The 17,476-nt window shown below is 36.3% G+C and overlaps 1 protein-coding gene across 4 annotated transcripts in view; it reads left to right on the top strand.

The window, feature by feature from the left end:
• VPS13B (vacuolar protein sorting 13 homolog B) overlaps positions 1-17,476 on the top strand; it is a 1,004,773-nt gene that overhangs the window by 443,380 nt on the left and 543,917 nt on the right. For 3 of the 4 annotated variants that reach the window (XM_027849971.1, XM_027849973.1, XM_027849972.1), the window contains exon 22: positions 8,247-8,374. The exons of the other annotated variant lie outside the window; for it this stretch is intronic. In XM_027849971.1, coding sequence (XP_027705772.1) covers positions 8,247-8,374 — 128 coding nt within the window. The remainder of the gene's footprint in view (positions 1-8,246; positions 8,375-17,476) is intronic. 4 annotated transcript variants of the gene reach the window in all.

The following is a 17,476-nucleotide window of genomic DNA, read 5'->3' on the forward strand; positions in this document are numbered from 1 at the left end:
CCTCCCATAGGGAAGCAGAGCCCTCTCTGCCTCCCATAGGGAAGCAGGGCCCACTGATGTTCTTCCACATGGAGCAGAGCCTATTAGGGCTCTGTCTCTCCCAAGTGGAGTGGGGCCTACTCTGCTTTCTATGGAAGCAGGCCTGCTGGGTGCATTACCCCAGTAAATGCCTTTCTTTAACTTGGAGACTCTCCGAATGAATTCTTCAGGACACTGGAATCCACCCATCTATTCTTCATTTCTGGTGGCACCCCAACATTCTTGGGGTGCACCCTGAACTCCATTATTGTCCATAGGCCAGTGAGCAGAATGCTGAAGGTATACTTCTTTAGGTTCTCAATTCCTAATCCTATGTGATTGTAGGAAAATTCCTTAACACTTTCTATCCTCTTGATTGATTGACTTCAGTTGAGGTGTAGGAGGGGCCTTTTGTGATTACTTTAATTGATGGAGGTGGGATGGAACCTCACTCCCTTATACTATACTCTTGTCTCCAATAGAATGAAAGCTCCTTGAGGGCATGGATTGTTTCTATTTTATCTCCCTATCCTTAAGGCTTTGGCAAAATGCCCCCATGTGCAAATAATAAATGCTTGAATAATTGATTGAGGTGACTTGCCCTGAGTGACAAATAGAAAAGGGAAGAAACTGAATTTGAACTGAAGTTCCTTCTCTCATAGGTTTTTATCCACAAAATCAGTTTCTGAGGCAGTTAGGGAAGACAAGTTCTATATCTTAAGTTAATTCCAACATTATGGGGAATTTTTAGACAAGCTTTAGCAGTTGTTGTTTTACAATTTCTTTTAACCCCTAGAGAATACTAAGGCTTTTTTTAAATTATGAAATTGTGTTTTAATGTTTGTATTGGTATGTTTTATTTTGGGAAGTACTTCAGAAGAATCACTCCCTAAAACATGATATAATGCTTCATACTTCTGCAGCTTGACCCTGCCTCCTTTCAGAATATTATGGAAAAAAATTCTCGAAATAAAAACAGTAAATAAGATTTGACATAATATTGTATTTTTGCCAGCAAGATGTAGTTATTTTCATTAAGGGAGGAAGTGTTTTATGCTGGAATCCTAATATCTTTATCTTTGGGTTTGTGTGGCCCTCAAAGAATAAGAAACATTAGATCTTCATGTAGAGGCAGAAATTTGGGATATTTCTCCTATTAAGTATATCAATTACTTTATTATTGCTTAAAATAAATTAGTTTTCTAAGGAATATTAATTTTGTATAAAATTAACTTTTAATTGTTTTTTTCAAATTATATATGTTCATTTGTGTAGAGACATATATCACAAGTAGTATATGTACTGTTGTACTCCATAAATCAACAAGTATTTATTAAGTGCCTACAGGAACATAATGTGCAATTTTGTAAATGTTAAGTGCCTCCTATGTATAGAGGACTGCTATATTCAGAGGGAGATAAAATTTATATGTAAAATTTTGGTATAATTTGCCTTTGTTGTTGTTCAGTTGTTTGAGTCCAGTCTGACCCTTCTTGACCCCATTTAGGGTATTCTTGGCAAAGATACTAGAATAGTTTGTCATTTCTTTCTCCAGCTCATTTTACTGATGAGGAAACTGAGGCAAACAGGGTTAAATGACTTACCCAGGTCACACAGCTACTACGTGTTGAGACTGGCCTTAAACTCAGGTCTTCTTGACTCCACGCGCAGTTGTTCTATCCACTGAGCCACCTAGCTGTTCTTCCTCTCTCTTTATGAATTATCTTGTATTAGCTTTGCTATGATCAACATCTTTTTTGCAGTAATTCATTAATGTAGTATAATGAAATCCTATGGAAAAATGTGGAATCCCAATGTAATATTAATAAAGTATTCATAACATTTTTAACTTTCTTACTATGCAATTAATTGTTCTCTGTAACATTATTTTACCTTATACAACTAAACCAGGCTCATTGGAGACTATAGGTAGAATTATAAATTGGTCTGAACATCTGCAAAGCAATTTGGAATTATGCTAAGAAAATAATTAAAATGTTGTGACCTAGAGATCCTGCTGCTAGGCATATACACCAAGGAGTTTGAAGACTGAAAGATAGATCCCATAGATAACTGAAATATTTATCACAGTATTCTTTGTAGTATCAAATAACTGCAAACAAAATAGATTAGGGGATGGCTAAAGAAACTATAGTATATGAAGAAACAATGAATGTTAATAAATCTGAGAAATGTGAGAAGACATATAAAACTGATCAAAGGTAGAATAAGCACAACCTGAACAACAATATATACTACTTCAGCAATGGAAATGGAAATTAAAAACAGAAACAAAACTGAACTCTTTATAATTGTAATGTAATGTAAACATGACCCTAAGGAAAAGATAAAAAGATGCCACTCCCTCTCTTCTTTGTGGAGGTGAAGGAGTAGAGATGGAGAATAGTATATTTACTCTCTTAGTCTTAGTTGATTTGTTGATGGAGGTGGGAAAGGTAAGAAAATAAGTAATATTATTTTATGTTAATATATAGCTTATTTCAAACCTTATCTTCCCATCAGCTATCTACATATAACTAGTCACTACAAAACTGTTATGGGCCTCCCCCTGTAGTTTTCTAGTTGTACCTCATCTTAAAACTATGCTCTTTAAAAAAAATGCTTTCTTTCATAGAACTTAAAAACATATAAGATGCATTCTTTATACAATTGGAGTGTTGCTAGAAACTCTTTTGACATAATCAGTATGTGTCATGTTGGGTGAAGTAAGGTCATTAATTTCTAGTTTTTTGTCCTGTGCTTCTCCATGGAATTAAAAATCTGATTAAATGGAATGTCAAGCGTATTAATAGCAGTAATTCTTTTAGTTGATATCAAATGTCGTCTGCTATTGCTGAACAGGACTAGAGCATGACTTTCTTTGATGAGAGTGTTTTTACTGTGAAAGCTGGAAGTTAACTGATAGAAAGAACTTCAACATAGCATAGAGACATTTACACTTAACTACCAAACTGTTTCATTGACAGCTGAACAAATGTTCTTGACCCTTTGACACCAATGAATGTCCTTGACATTTTGGAGATTTTGAACTTTAAGAATATCAGTAATTTGGTATCAATTGACAGAATTTGATGACATACGATTATACCCGCTTATTGATACCAATTAACCATTGACATCATTACCTGAACCTTCAAAACAAGGATTGCTTTTTGATGACATACTATTTCTTTAATTGCTACCAGATTTCAGGTCAACCCTGAAAAATGAAAAAAAAAAAAGTAGTGGTGTCAAGTATTGATTGAAATGTAGTGCTAAAGTGATACTCTTAAGTTAATTATGGTATCTGCTCTGTTTAGATTTAGACCATGGGTTAATTTTATGATCTATTAGAAGTAATTAATCAAGAAAGATTACTTCTTATTGAGTTATCCTTAGATCTAGAATAGGAAGTTCAAGGAGAAAGAATCATTTGTGTGGATGTTAATATATTTGTTTCTATAAGGTTATTTTATCAATCATGAAACATTTAATTACTTGCTCTTTACCAAATACTGTGCTTGAGATACAAAGAAATGGGAAAAACAGTTCCTGCCACAAGGAATTTACGTTTTAATGGATATTATTTATTTAATCCTGAGAAACATGAAGAAGGTTTTCATTTCTGCAAGTTATTTTCTAGCTGGTAGATTAGGGAAGAAGACTGTGAACCTGGACAAAAAGAACATCTGATAAAAATGGACATGCTAATACTTTCCTAAGATAATTTTGGTTTCGTATAGAGGAGACAAGTTTTAATTCCATCACACCTTGCTACCTGAAGGACCTTTAAACAAAGAATATAATAGGATGCGTTTGAAACCACGCTGCCATTAAAAATGGAGTCTTTGGACCCAAGACTGTCCCGGCCTTGTCCTGTGTTGGGGAATTTGCTCTTCACAAGCCTCGTATCTTTTCCCTAAGTAGCTCTGGAGAGTCAGGACTGACACCAGCTGGATCCCAGTCCTCTTTCCTTTAGTTCTGGTGCAATCCCTACCCCGGTTCTATTCCATTCTTTAGTTCCTTGCCTTTGATGAGTAAACAAACATTTACCACCTTTTTGCAGAGTTGTGAGAGGGTGGCAGGGCCTTTGCAGCATTTTTTTTGTTGATCAGTTTTCAATAGTGTCTGGTTTTCTTGGTAAAGATACTGGAGTGATTTCCCATTTCCTTCTTTGGCTCCTTTTACAGATGAGGAAAATGAAACAAACAGAGTTAAATGACTTATCCAGGGTCACCCAGCTAGTAAGTATCTAGGCCAGATTTGAATTTAGGAAGGTGAGTCTTCCTGAGTCTAGGCCTGGTGCTCTATCCATTGTGCCAACTAGCCCAGCTTTGTAGAGGTAGGGGGAGGGATCAATTGATATGGACATTATTATGGTTTTTGATATATTGATCAGTTTTGCTGAATTTTTTTTTAAGATGGCTATCAGGAGAGGGAGGAGTGGGTTTTAGAGGAAATTTAGGCAATATAAACACAAAAGAGATTAAAAACCTTTTTTTTTAATGGTGATTTTGGTTAGCTCTTGTCAGTCAATAAATATGACGTTTTCTTGACTGCTGCATTTTTTAAAATGATGGCACTGCAATCCTTAGTAGAAATATTATAAATCTACCAGACATTTAGACACAGCTGGAAGTCATTGCTTAGGAATAGTATAGAGTTTGAATAAGATGAGTGTTATGGATAAAGACTGGCAGAGTTATAAGAGATCCTTTGCATAGCACTTGCCTGCCTATGTAATACCTTCTTGTAGACTTTGTTATAATTTCTTTTCAAAAATACCATTCTAATGTCAGCCATTTGTCTCTCATTAAATGTTATAAAATACAAAATATTTGAAAGCAAAATCTATTCCAAACCTGTAAGAAGAAAGAGCTATGTTTAAAAAAAAATAGGTTAGAACTTATCACAGGCATTTTGCCAATAATAATTGGACATGTTTAAAAAGAAATAATATTTATGAAGTTGTTTCTAAATGGGAAAAATATTTTTCTTCCTTGATGATTTTGTAATTCTGTAGGCTAAATCACAAATTTAGAAGAATAATTATTCTTTTACAGTGATACCACATGTGGCTCTTCTATATGTAGCTCAAGGCTTTTTAAGACTTCTAATTTGTGTATGAGAATTATTATGTTATACTAGACTCTACAATACACACAATACACATGGTTCCTTTGCATGATGATGAATGCAGATGTAGTTCCAGAATCACTTAACTGTGAATCACTTAACTATCCAGAAACACTTAACTATGTGTATCACTGTTCTTTTGTGAAATTAACAGATTTCTTTGTCTTTTACCGAAAATCTAGTGATCAGGATCATTATGTTGTAAAAGACAGCCATCATCATGTAGCCAAGAATTCCTAGGATATTGTAAAAACTTTGTTGTTCATTTTTTCAAATGTTAAAAATTTTTTTCTAAAATTAAAGATTAAGGCAGCCATTATAGATATATTCCATTTCTCTCCCCTCAGTGTAAATCAGATCTCCTCTTTGTACTTGCCTTGTGAGCCAGATGAAATTAAACTGACGTATAAGAAAGGAAACATACTCTATAGAAAGTGGAAAATTAATTTAACATGTTGAAGAATTATCGCTTTTCAGTTTTCCTCTTTCTATGAAATTTCTGTTAAGTTTAAAATATGGAATTGGACTTAATTTCAAAATGTTTTTCAGTTACCATAAAGTAGATTAACATTTGATTTAATGCTGAAAAAACCATTAAAACCACCTTTGCCTTAAGAGGTTTAGTCTCAGAGAAGAACTATTGGACACTAATTTGCTAGTTAGGGTGTTTCCTACTTTAAATAAACATAGTCCCATGCTTAAAGCAAAATGTATATGCCCTGATCTCTTTTTAATTTAGTTCAGTCTTGCTAAGGGACTTCACAGAAAATCCTAAAAGGCAGATACCAGACCCTAGAAAGCCTATCAATGTTGGGTGTTGTTTATAGGTGAAAGCAGCCCTATATATTTAAACTGTCAATGAGATCAATTATCAATGTCTAATGCCAGTAGAGTATAAGATCCTTGAAACAGATACTGCTTTATTTTTATCTTTATGTCTCTAGCATCTAGTACAGTGCAGTTCTCATAATATATATGTCATGATTTAGATTGAATTGAATTATTCCAGGAAAATCATTGATATTCTTGTTGGAAAACCTGAGTCATCAGAAAAAGTTATAATATTTTTGTTGTTCAGTCGGTTTTCAGTCGTGTTTGACTCTTCATGACCCCATTTGGGGTTTTCTTGGCAAGATGCAGGAGTGGTTTGCCATTTTCTTCTCCAGCTCACTTTACAGATGAGGAAATTGAGGCAAACAGGGTTTAGTGACTTGCCCAGGGTCACACAGCTAATAAGTGTCTAAGGTCATATTTGAACTCAGAAAGATAAGTCTTCCTGACTCTAGGCCTAACTTTCTTTCTCTAAACCATCTTTTGAGGCAGGTATCATCTCCCTTTTATTGATGGAGAAACTGAGGTTCAGGGAGGTTAAGTATCTTGCCTGTGGACATATAGCCAGGAAGTGATTTAACTCAGACCCAGATGTAGATTTCAAGCAGTTTTCTTTCCATTTCACCACACTGTGATGCCTCTGCCTCCAGCCCAATTGCAGGCTTGTACCTTCTAAGAAGTTACTCTAACAGCAGACAATTTAGAGAAAAGCATGGGAGATGCGGTTGATGCAGTTTAGGGGTTCAGGGGTGCTGGGACCCCAAAATCACACCACATGGGTCCTGCCCGAAAGAATTCAACCCAAGCTTTCTTTCAGCCAAAGACAAGGTTTATTAGAACATTCATCATATTGGGCAGATTCTTAAGGAGTCTGAACATGGGTAAGCAGTGGCTAGATTATAAGAATCTAAGCAGTGGCTAGATTTTAAGAATCTGAGCATCTTCATGGAAACAGGATGGACCTTATATACAGAAAGACTGTGGGAGGGATCTAGGAGTGGCCAAGTAGTTTGGGGTGACTGGAGGAGAGGTCTAAGGAGATCTGGATGGGAGTGGCCAGTAAACTGGGGTGAACAGAACTCCTGGGACCTGGACAATGGAGCCTAGCTAGGATTAAGTGTGGGAAATGGCCGGGGGCCATAGGGAGGTAAAACAATGGAGGAGAGATTGGGTGTAGCCACAATGAAAGGCCAGTTGATGGGATTATAGCCTCGGGAATGCCAGAGATTTGGCCCTGTGGGAAAGTCCAGGTTTTTTCCTTTTGGGGTCCCAGATTCCAACTCCATCACGGTGATGGGCCATTGGGGGGGGTATGTGTCTCTACAGTACCACACCATTGCCACTACTGTGGGTTCTGGTTGCCACAGAATTTAAATTGGCTCTGATTTTTTTTTTTTTAATCTTAGACCAGGATTTCCAAGCAATAGAGGTATAGGTTTCTTTGAAAAGAAATACTTTTCAAGGCATAAGAGTCATCGTTCCCAATATTCCCCTCTTGGAACTTATGTAGCTGAGCACTATACATTACCCCCCGTAACTGTGGAATCTGTCAGGACTGTTCATGCGCAGAATGTGCTCTTGAAAATGAGCTAAAAACCTACAGGCAGCATTGCAGGAGACCAAGACTCAGTAGCTTATACCTAGAAGTGTTACCCTTATAAGTGTTTTCCTTTTTCCCCTTTTCAGTTCTCTTTTTATATGTTGTCTTTCCTCCATTAGAATGTAAGTTCCTTGAGTGCTAGGATTGTCTTTTTGTTTGTATTTGTATTTCCTCCCCACCCATCCTTTTCCCCTCCCCTTAGCACAATGCCTAGCACATAGAGTTTAACAAATGTTTTCCTCCCTCCTTTCCTTCCTTCCTTCACTCCCTCCCTTCCTCCTTCTCTCCCATTATACTATTTTATAAATCAGGGGAACATATTGATACATTTTGGGATATTTTCTGAAGAACATGTTTAAACTAAAAGAATCCTTGAACTATAAAAGGGCAAGTTTTAATAATTAGGAAAATTCACTTATGTGAATAGCTCTTTTCATGACAATGTTGAATGAATTTAGGTGTTATTTAGTTTGAATTCTGTATTGTACCAAATGTTACAAATGTCAATTAAGACCCAACATTTGCCACGATAGGCCCTTTTGGGTTATAAAGTACTGAATTTCATAGTTTCCAGGAAAGATATCTTGAAAAAAAATTCAGCATATATCTCTGAGCTTACAAAACATATTTCAGACAAATAAAAATTTTCTCTTTTCCTTAGAATCACGACCATTGTCAGTACCAATGAAAGCCATGATGAGTACAACTGAAACCAGCAAGAGTCCTGAGGAAAGAATGAAAGAGTTTATTGGGATAGTATGGAATGCAGTTAAGAGTCTTACTCTACAGGTAAAATAAAAGGGAGGGGAAAATATCATATATCTTCTATTTTTATGCCATTTTTTTCTACATTTGAAGAAGTAGTGTGATGGAGTCAACAGGGAGTTAGACTCAAATCGAGGAAGCTCTGGACTTGAGTTCTGCCTCTTGACACATAGTGGCTCTATGTGATCCTGCACAAGACACCTCACTTTTCAGTGTTCAAGGCACTCTCAATTTCAGAAAATGTGTTGACTTTCATTGATATAGGAAGGTTCCTCCCCTCTGTAATAATGAAATCATAGGTCTAGGCCTTATCCTTACCCTTTTCTGGATTTTAACACTTGTAATTTCTGTTTTAAAAATTCTCTTCTCTTATTTGCATGAATGCATTGTTTCTTTAGTTTAGTTTGAGAATGATAATTTAATTTCTTGCGAGAGGGACTCTCTTGCAAACTTGACATAAACATTTATTTTTAAATAACAGTTTTTTCTATATACTCATATTTTATGCTTGTTATAAATAAAGTAACAGAATCATGAAATCAGTTTTGTTATTGTTCAGTCTTATCCGACTCTTCATGACCCCGATGGACCATAGCACTCCAGGCCCTTCTGTCCTCTCAAAGTCAACAGACAGCAACTTCACGTTCCTTATTTCTGTGACACTATATATCTATCTCATCCTCTGCTGTCCCCTTTTCCTTTTGCCTTCAGTCTTTCCCAACATCATGGTCTTTTCCAGTGAGTTCTGTGTTCTCAATATGTGGCCAAAGTATTTAAGCTTTAGCTTCAGTAAAGTAGGTTCTGTTGGTTGAATCTTACACACTTGCATCTTGTTATGAAGGCTCAAATGTATTTCAGCATTAACGTATGAAATAAAGATTTAATATTGTGTGCATGTCTTCATATGCCATCATTATAGAAATTTGTCTTAAAAGGAACAATGTTCTTCTAACTTTTTGTCCATTCCAGGCAAGAATCATATAGGCAGCCAATTTTATTTACAGAATGTCACATCCAAGCTTAGAATTTTAGTCAGCTGGGAATACTTTCCATTCCAGAGGAAATGTCACTTCAGGGAAATCAAGTCAGGAAGGTCCTAATTCAGCCCATGCCAAAAGTTGCCCCTCCTAGTTTTCCCTGAGACAAAACTCCACCTGCAGTTCACAGATGTCACCTCGTAGGACTGCTGGCCTTATGGATGATTGGCTCCCTATCATTTCTTGACAGTCATGTCTGGAATCATACTCAGAATAATATCAATTATCGTCCCATAAGATTTTACTTCAAATAGCAAGTTTCACTAATTATGCTTGAGGCTAAGTTATTGTTATTCTTCTCATGATGTTGCAACGATAAAGTTTACCAGGCTTTTAAAAATTTACTCAGTATCCCTTTCTTCCTTTTGTCTTCTTCTCCAAGAGTCTAAACACATCTTGGTGTAAACATCTACCATTAGAAAGCTAGAAAATAATTATATCCTAGATTTCCTCATAGATAATTAATACATGGTAGTTTACTCAAACTCCTAGAAAAACAACACTAGCCAGTTGCTAAAAACCTCCAGACTAACAAATGGTCATCTCTTATCATATATTAACCCTCACAACAAAATAAAATTTCTAAGACTGTTATCCATTGAGACTAAGTTGATTAAAGATATGATGTCAGTATAGACCATTCCAAAGATAACTTCATAATTCACAATAAATAGTTCTATGCTATAAACAAATTCCTAATTACTTCCCACCTCTTGTCAAGGAGTGTTTGCAATGAAACAAAGCACTCTGTGAGATCTTAGGTGGAAGATCATGAGCAATCAAGGGTATGAGAGAAAACTTCACAGGGATATTGCAATTGAGTTAGACATTAAAGGATGGTAGGAGTTGAACAGATAATGGCAATTGATTCTTGTTTCATACCACAAAATGAATATCTAAAAATATTAGAGAAGCATTTGTAGTGTCTTCTTCCTGAATGCATAAGGAAAAGATGTGAGGAAAACTACCAGGTCAAGCAGAATAATGATATAACCCATTGCTTTACATATGGCTATGTTCATAGTCTAAATTATAATGTTGAGTATTACTTACTAAACAATTAAAATCACATGCCATTATGTTGGATATTGTATAAAGCAGACCAAATGGAAATGATTCCTCTTTTTATCAGCTTCTCATTTGAAAAGGATTAACAAGGAAAAACATAACATGATTATGAAAAAGTAAAAACTATCTGATTCTAAGGAAGTTATGTATGGTTTGTATTCTCTTTTAATGTATATCAACAACCTAAGAGACTTAAATTAACCTTCACAGCAGGGACCTGTGACTATCTGCTGTAAGAAAGTATCGTACCACTTTATAAAATGCTCATAAAAGAACCAGGCCATCTTACTGTCTTCAAAGAGAGTTCTTTGTTGCTGAAATTAAACAAGTAGTAAATGTCTTAGAAAGACACAGGATACGTTTTTTAAAAAAAATTTTTTTTGGAGGGAATATACTGTCATTCTTTTGTAAAAGGATACTTTTCCTTTGTGCTTATGTTATCCTTTATTAGTCATAATAATATTAATATATTATAATTTAATTTATCACTTCATTAAATTATAATTTAATTTAAAAATTATAAATTATAATTTAATATATTCAATTTTTTTAAGCTGAAAAATAGTTCCTCTGTAGTTCTGAAAAAAATACTAGGCTTCAGTTGTTTGGGTAGGTTTTGGGAACACCTTGCAATAAAAAAAAAAAAAGTGGTAGGCTTGTAAACAATTAGAAGTTGTCTTGGGAAAGCCATTGAAATTAAATGAGAGGAGAATTCAGAAGGCACTGGAGGTTGGCTCTTGGACCCAACTATAACCACAGCTCTTGAATGGACTAGTTTTGGATACGTGGGGATAATAATAGCATTTGGGTACATTTTAGGATGCCATTGCAAAGGAAATAGAATCTCTTGGACAGCTAATAATTTCTTTCATTTAATGTTTGGTTGAGGAACTTACTCTGTTTCCATTGACTCTTGAGATGTAAAAGTGTTACTATTTACTACTTTATTTTTAGGGATTTCATCATCTCCCAAGGATTCATTTCTTTTCTCTATGTAGATTATCCCAAATCTGTATATCCAATCTCCTTACTGAGCTCCAGGCTTGTATTACCAACTACCTTTTGGACATTTCCGACTAGATGTCCTATCAACATGTCAAAATCAACATGTCCACAATGGAATTGTTTTTCTTCCAAATCTATACCTCTTTTTAATTTCTCTTGTTCTTTTGAAGTTACCAACTTTTTTCCAGTCAAACAAGGTTGCAATCTCAAAGTATTCCTGACTCTTTTTCTATAACCCTATATTCGTTTGTCAATACTTGCTAGTTCTTCCTTCACACTGTCTTTTGAGTCTGTCCCATTTTCTGCACTCAGAAGTTCATTCTGCAGTTTTGGGTGTTGTCTGCCCCTCAAAAAACTTTAACTTTGTTTTTCCTCCATATATACTTACCTTATTTCCCCACCTCCACGGAGCAAGCTTCTTGGGGGGTATGCCCAATGAGCAGTTTCGATTTGTCTTTGTATTCACAACTCCTAGCATAGTATCTGGCTTATAGTAGATATCCAGTAAATGCCTGTTGAATTGATTCCACAAATATTTAGTGAGGAGGTATGTATTAAATATTACAGAGATATAATATAGGGTTTAGTAATAATAACACATTGCTAAATATGAGGCATATGAGCATTGATTTATTGGACCCATGAAGCATATACTCAGTGCATTAGGTACAGCTTTAGGTACTGAGGGAGATACAAATATATATGTATATAAAGTGGAATGTATATGTACATTTCTATATATGTATATGTACATTTCTATATATGTATATGTATGTGTATATATGTATATGAACATATTTGTAAAATGTAAGGTCATTACACTCAAGATTACAATACATAGGGGAAAATAAGTACAATAGAATGTAAACTAAGTCTATAAAAGTATTATGGAGAAAGAAACATAGCAGGAAGAACAATGGACTTGAAATCAAAAGACCTGGTTTTAAATTCCAGGTTTGGCCCTTAACTAGCATTTATCCTCTCAGGGTCTCAGCTTTCTCAATTGTGTAAGTAGGGAATTGGGCAAGATGATTTCCAAGGCCATTGCTAGGTTTGACCTTCTCTTATTCAGAGATCAATCACTTCTACCTCAGCAGAGAAGGTGGCATGACATTGATATAAAAAGATAGGATATAAATAGGTAGAATTTGGGGATGGCAGAAAGAGGTCATTCCAGGTACATGGAAAAGTATGAGTAAAGGTACAGTGTAACAGAGAGGCAGTATGGCATAGGTCAGCTACTGAGTGTGGAAAACTTGGTTTTTAATCTTTCCTCCTATACATACTAATGTCACAATTACTCAGTACTCCAGGAAACTTTCTAAGAACATAAATTATAGATGGAGTTGCAGATCTTTATCTGTGGAGTGAGATTCCACATAAGGGATTCCCAGTGCTAATGAAATTATAAGGTTCCCCTCAACTCTGCAAAAGAAAAAGAAAATGCCATTGCCATAGAATTTATCCAGGGAATAACAAGTAATCTCATTTGGCCAGGAATATTTTGAGTTACAGTTGAAAAGATTTTTGATAGCCAGATTTTGGAGGACATTAAATATCAAAGTAAGGACTCTGGGCTTGATTTAGGACAAAGCATGGAAATATTGAATATAACTCAGTATTGGAATGACACAATCAGATCTATGGATTAGGAAAATGAATTTGCCAATATTCTTCACGACCCCATTTGGAGTTTTCTTGGCAAAGATACTGGAGTGATTTGCCATTTCTTTCTCCAGCTCATTTTACAGATTAAGAAACTGAGGCAAACAGGGTTAAATGACTTACCCAGGGTTATGCAGCTAGTAAGAATCTAATGCCAGATTCGAACTCAGGGAGATGAGTCTTCCTAATTCCAAGCTCAGTGCTGTATCCACTGTGCCACCTCACTGCCTTGTGTGTTGGGGTGGGGAAAGGGGAAGAGTCAAGTGCAGAGCCCTGTTAAGAGGCAATGAATAAGAGTCACCAGGATGTATTAACTGACTAGATATGAGAAGAAGCAAAGGAAAGGGAAAGAAGGCCTTAAAGATGAATAGGAAATCACACAAAGGAGGGTGTATGAAAGAATGGTTTTGCTTTTGGCAATGATAGGGAAGTCATGAAGTGAAAGAAATTTAAGATAATAAATGCTATTCTAGGTATGCTGAACAAGTAGTACCACTAAGATACCTAGACGGGGATATCTAGTGGGGCTTTAGAAATTCATTTGAAGTACCGTATTATACTTTTGTAAAATGTTGAAGGCTATATTTTAAATATATTTCTAAGTTCCTCTCTACCCAGATACTTGAAACCAGTGTGAGCATAGCAGATTCATTATATATTTGCTCAGTTAAGAAGGATATTCTTCTATGTTTGTGCTATGTCTGATCCATCCTGCAGAATGTTCACTCTCCTATGCATTTTCCTTATCATCCCAAATTGTTTCCCCTTATTTTCCCCCTGTCATTTTGTTCTTTCATTGGACTACTGCAGTAGACTTCCTATTGATTTCACTTACTAAAGTCTTTCCCTATTCCAGTCCATCTTCCATTCAGCTGCCAAGGTGAGTTTATTATTATTATTTTTTTAAATTTATTTATTTTTAGTTTTCAGCATTCACTTCCATAAGCTTTTGAGTTTTAATTTTTCTCCGCCTTCCTCACCTCACCCCTCCCCAAGACAGCATGCAATCTGATATAGGCTCTACATATGCATTCTTATTAAACATGTTTTCACATTAGTCATGTTGTAAAGAAGAATTACAACAAATGGGAAGAAGCACAAGAAACAAAAAAAAAAGAGAGCAAATAGTATGCTTCGATCTGCATTCAGACTCCCTACTTCTTTCTCTGTATGTGGATAGCACTTTCTATCATGAATCTTTTGGAGATGCATTGCCAAGAAGAGCTAAGTCTATCAAAGTCAGTCATCACACAATGTGGCTGTTACTGTGTACAGTGTTCTCCTGGGTCTGCTCACTTCACTCAGCAGATGAGTTTATTTTTAAGCACAGATCTGACCTTGTCACGTTCTTACTCAAGGAGTTCCCGTGGCTTCTTGTTTCCTCAGGGATCAAATAGAAAGTCCTCAGTTTGGCATTTCAAGCTCTTCATAATCTTGCCTGCATTTTCAGCCTTCTGAGCACTTTGTTTCCTCTTCACATATGCTTCAGTCAAGCTACTTTGGCTTACTTTAAGTTCCTCAGACCTGACTCTCCATCTTACATCTCTGTGCTTTTGTACAGTCTGTCTCTGTACCTGGAATATTGTCCCCTCATCTCCACCTTCTAGTTTCTCAGGTTTCCTTTAACACTCAGCTCAAGGCTCAGATTCTAAGAATCTAGCCACTACTCAGATTCTTAACAATCTAGCCAATAGCTCACTAATGTTCAGACTCCTAAAGAGTCTGCCCAATACGACGGATGTTCTAATAAACCTTGTCTTTGGCTGAAAGAAGACTTGGGTCGAATTCTTTCAGGTAGGACCTGTGTGTCGTGATCTTGGGGTCCCAGCACCCCTAAACCTCTAGACCTCATCATATGGTTCCCTGCACTGGGAAAAACTGCCTAATACCAGGCTCTTCACCAGGCAGGACTGAAGATTTGTGCCTCCCAGACTACAGGCCATTCACCTACAGTTGGTAGCAAACAGCAGTTACCATCCAATGCCTCCCCAGTAGTTCCCTGGATGCAGCCTGTGCTCTGTTCTAGTCAACCTCCTCTTTCGAGCCCCCTCAAGGAAAGAATAGCTCTATGCCCCTTGCCAGCAGGAAGCAGTTTCAGAAGCTAAGACCTTCGCCCTTTACCCCAAAAGAATTTAGGTCCCATTTGTTTGAGGAGGGGATGATGAGGATGGGAGCTAGACCCCAAAAAGGAAGAACCCTGGACTTTCCCACGTGGCCAAATCTCTAGCATTTGCCTGAGGCTATAGTCCCATCAACTGGCCTTTCATCGTGGCTACACCCAATCTCCCATAACCTAGCCGAGCCCTCTATTGTCATTCTGCCCTATGGCCCCCAGCCATTTCCCACCCTCAACCCTAGCTAGGCTCCATTCTCCCTTGGCCACCTAATCCAGGTCCCAGGAGTTCTGGCCACTCCCATCCAGATCCTCCTTACACCCCTCCTCCAGTCACCCAAACTACTTGGCCACTCCTAGATCCCTCCCACATTCTTTCTGTGTATAAGGTCCATTTTTGTCTCCATGAAGGTGCTCAGATACTTATAACCTAGCAACTGCTCAGATTCTTACAATCTAGCCAATAGCTCACTAATGTTCAGACTCCTTAAGAGTCTGCCCAATATGATGGATGTTCTAATAAACCTTGTCTTTGGCTGGGGGAAAAAAAAAAAAAGACAGCTCAAATCTTGTTTTCTGCAGGAGGCTTTTCCCAGTCCCCTAGCTGTGAATTTCAGATTGCCTTCATCTACTCTGCATATATCATCTAGATATCTTTATTTACATGTTGGGAGGAGGAGACCCATTAGAACATTTACTCCCTGAGAGCAAGAACTATTTCCTCACCCCTCCTTTTTTTATTCCCAGAATTTAGCAATGTCTGGAACATGGTAAGTCCTTAGTAAATGCTTGTTGACTTCCTGTTTGATTTTCAAGCAACCAGTTCCCATCCTTTCTTCCCCTGCCCATATCCAGTATGTTCTTACTGAATTTTCCCACCCTGTTCTACCAAGAACACTTAAACAGTGTGATTGAAAGGTTTTACATTATGGAAATACTATTATTAATTCACTCACATTACTGCTAGAATTAGCCCTATAGGTAGGCAGAGGAATTAATTCCTTTCAATCAATTTTTTTCTACAAGTGAATATATTGTACTTCTAAAAAGACCTTATACAAATTGAAAGAGGGGTAAACTCGTTAATTAGCTTAACAGAATTATTGAGGCTATGCCATACAAGACCTACAGGTCTGAATTTGTGGACAAGGAAACATATATTACCACCTGGTCACTATCTGAAGAAGAAAATGCTAACGAACCTAGAAATTACCATGTTTATTCTAGACATTTTTGGGGTATAGGGTTTGAAAAATGAAGAGATATGAGGAAGAAAAGGCTATCAAATATTAGCCTACCTAAAAATGTTGGTTAGGGAAGATTTTATCTCAGGATGAATTAAAGAAATGTCTTGGTATTTTTTTTAACCTTGAATTCACTACTATATCTCTTAATTTTAAAAGCTAAGTAGGTTTATTTTAAGATGTTTGACAATATTTAAAGTTACTTCAGGGAGTAACAGAGAAGCAATATGGCGTAACAAAAATTGTTCAGCATTGAATCAGGAAGACCTGAGTTCAGATCTTTTTTCTTGCACCTACTAACCTTCTGACCATTGGTAAATTATATCCTCTCAGTGTCCTAGGCAACTTTCTAAGTCTCCAAGTTAGAGATGAAATGCAAATTTATAAATATGAAAGAATTCCCTCACACTATGTTAATGAAATCATAGGTAAGGGCTGACCCCTCTCACTGTACCCTTCAAAAAAAAAATTATTCCATGATCAAGTAGATATCTCTGATAATTAAGCTTATTCTCAGCACTTCTGTTGGGGAATAATGTTAGGTAAAAGGTATATTTTTATTGATTTTATTGATGTAGTCATGGTAGAGGTTCTGAGGTATTATGATGTACTATCTCATGTCTCCATGAAATTCTTCAAATTCAACACATTCCAAGTACAAGAAATTCTTGAGATTGTTTATGTTAATGACAAGCAAAGGAAACTTGTGTATATGTGTGCATACGCACACACACACACACACACACACAATTTTCTTAAATACTGTTATCGAACATTACAATGAGGATAATAGATCAAGGTACGGTACCAAAGAAGGTATTATGTATATAGGCCGAAGGTTTTCCTTGACAAAACAGAACTGAAAGCACTAGTTCTTTTACCTGAATGGCATTCTGATTGACAGTAGAAAAAAAAATCTAGGCTTCTTTTAGATTACTTGCAGACAGATTATGTCATCAATATGGCATTAAAATCCAAATCAAGCTAATGGTCC

Source organism: Vombatus ursinus, unplaced genomic scaffold (genome assembly GCF_900497805.2).
Source record: "Vombatus ursinus unplaced genomic scaffold, bare-nosed wombat genome assembly UNPS02008961.1, whole genome shotgun sequence".
NCBI lineage: Eukaryota > Metazoa > Chordata > Mammalia > Diprotodontia > Vombatidae > Vombatus > Vombatus ursinus.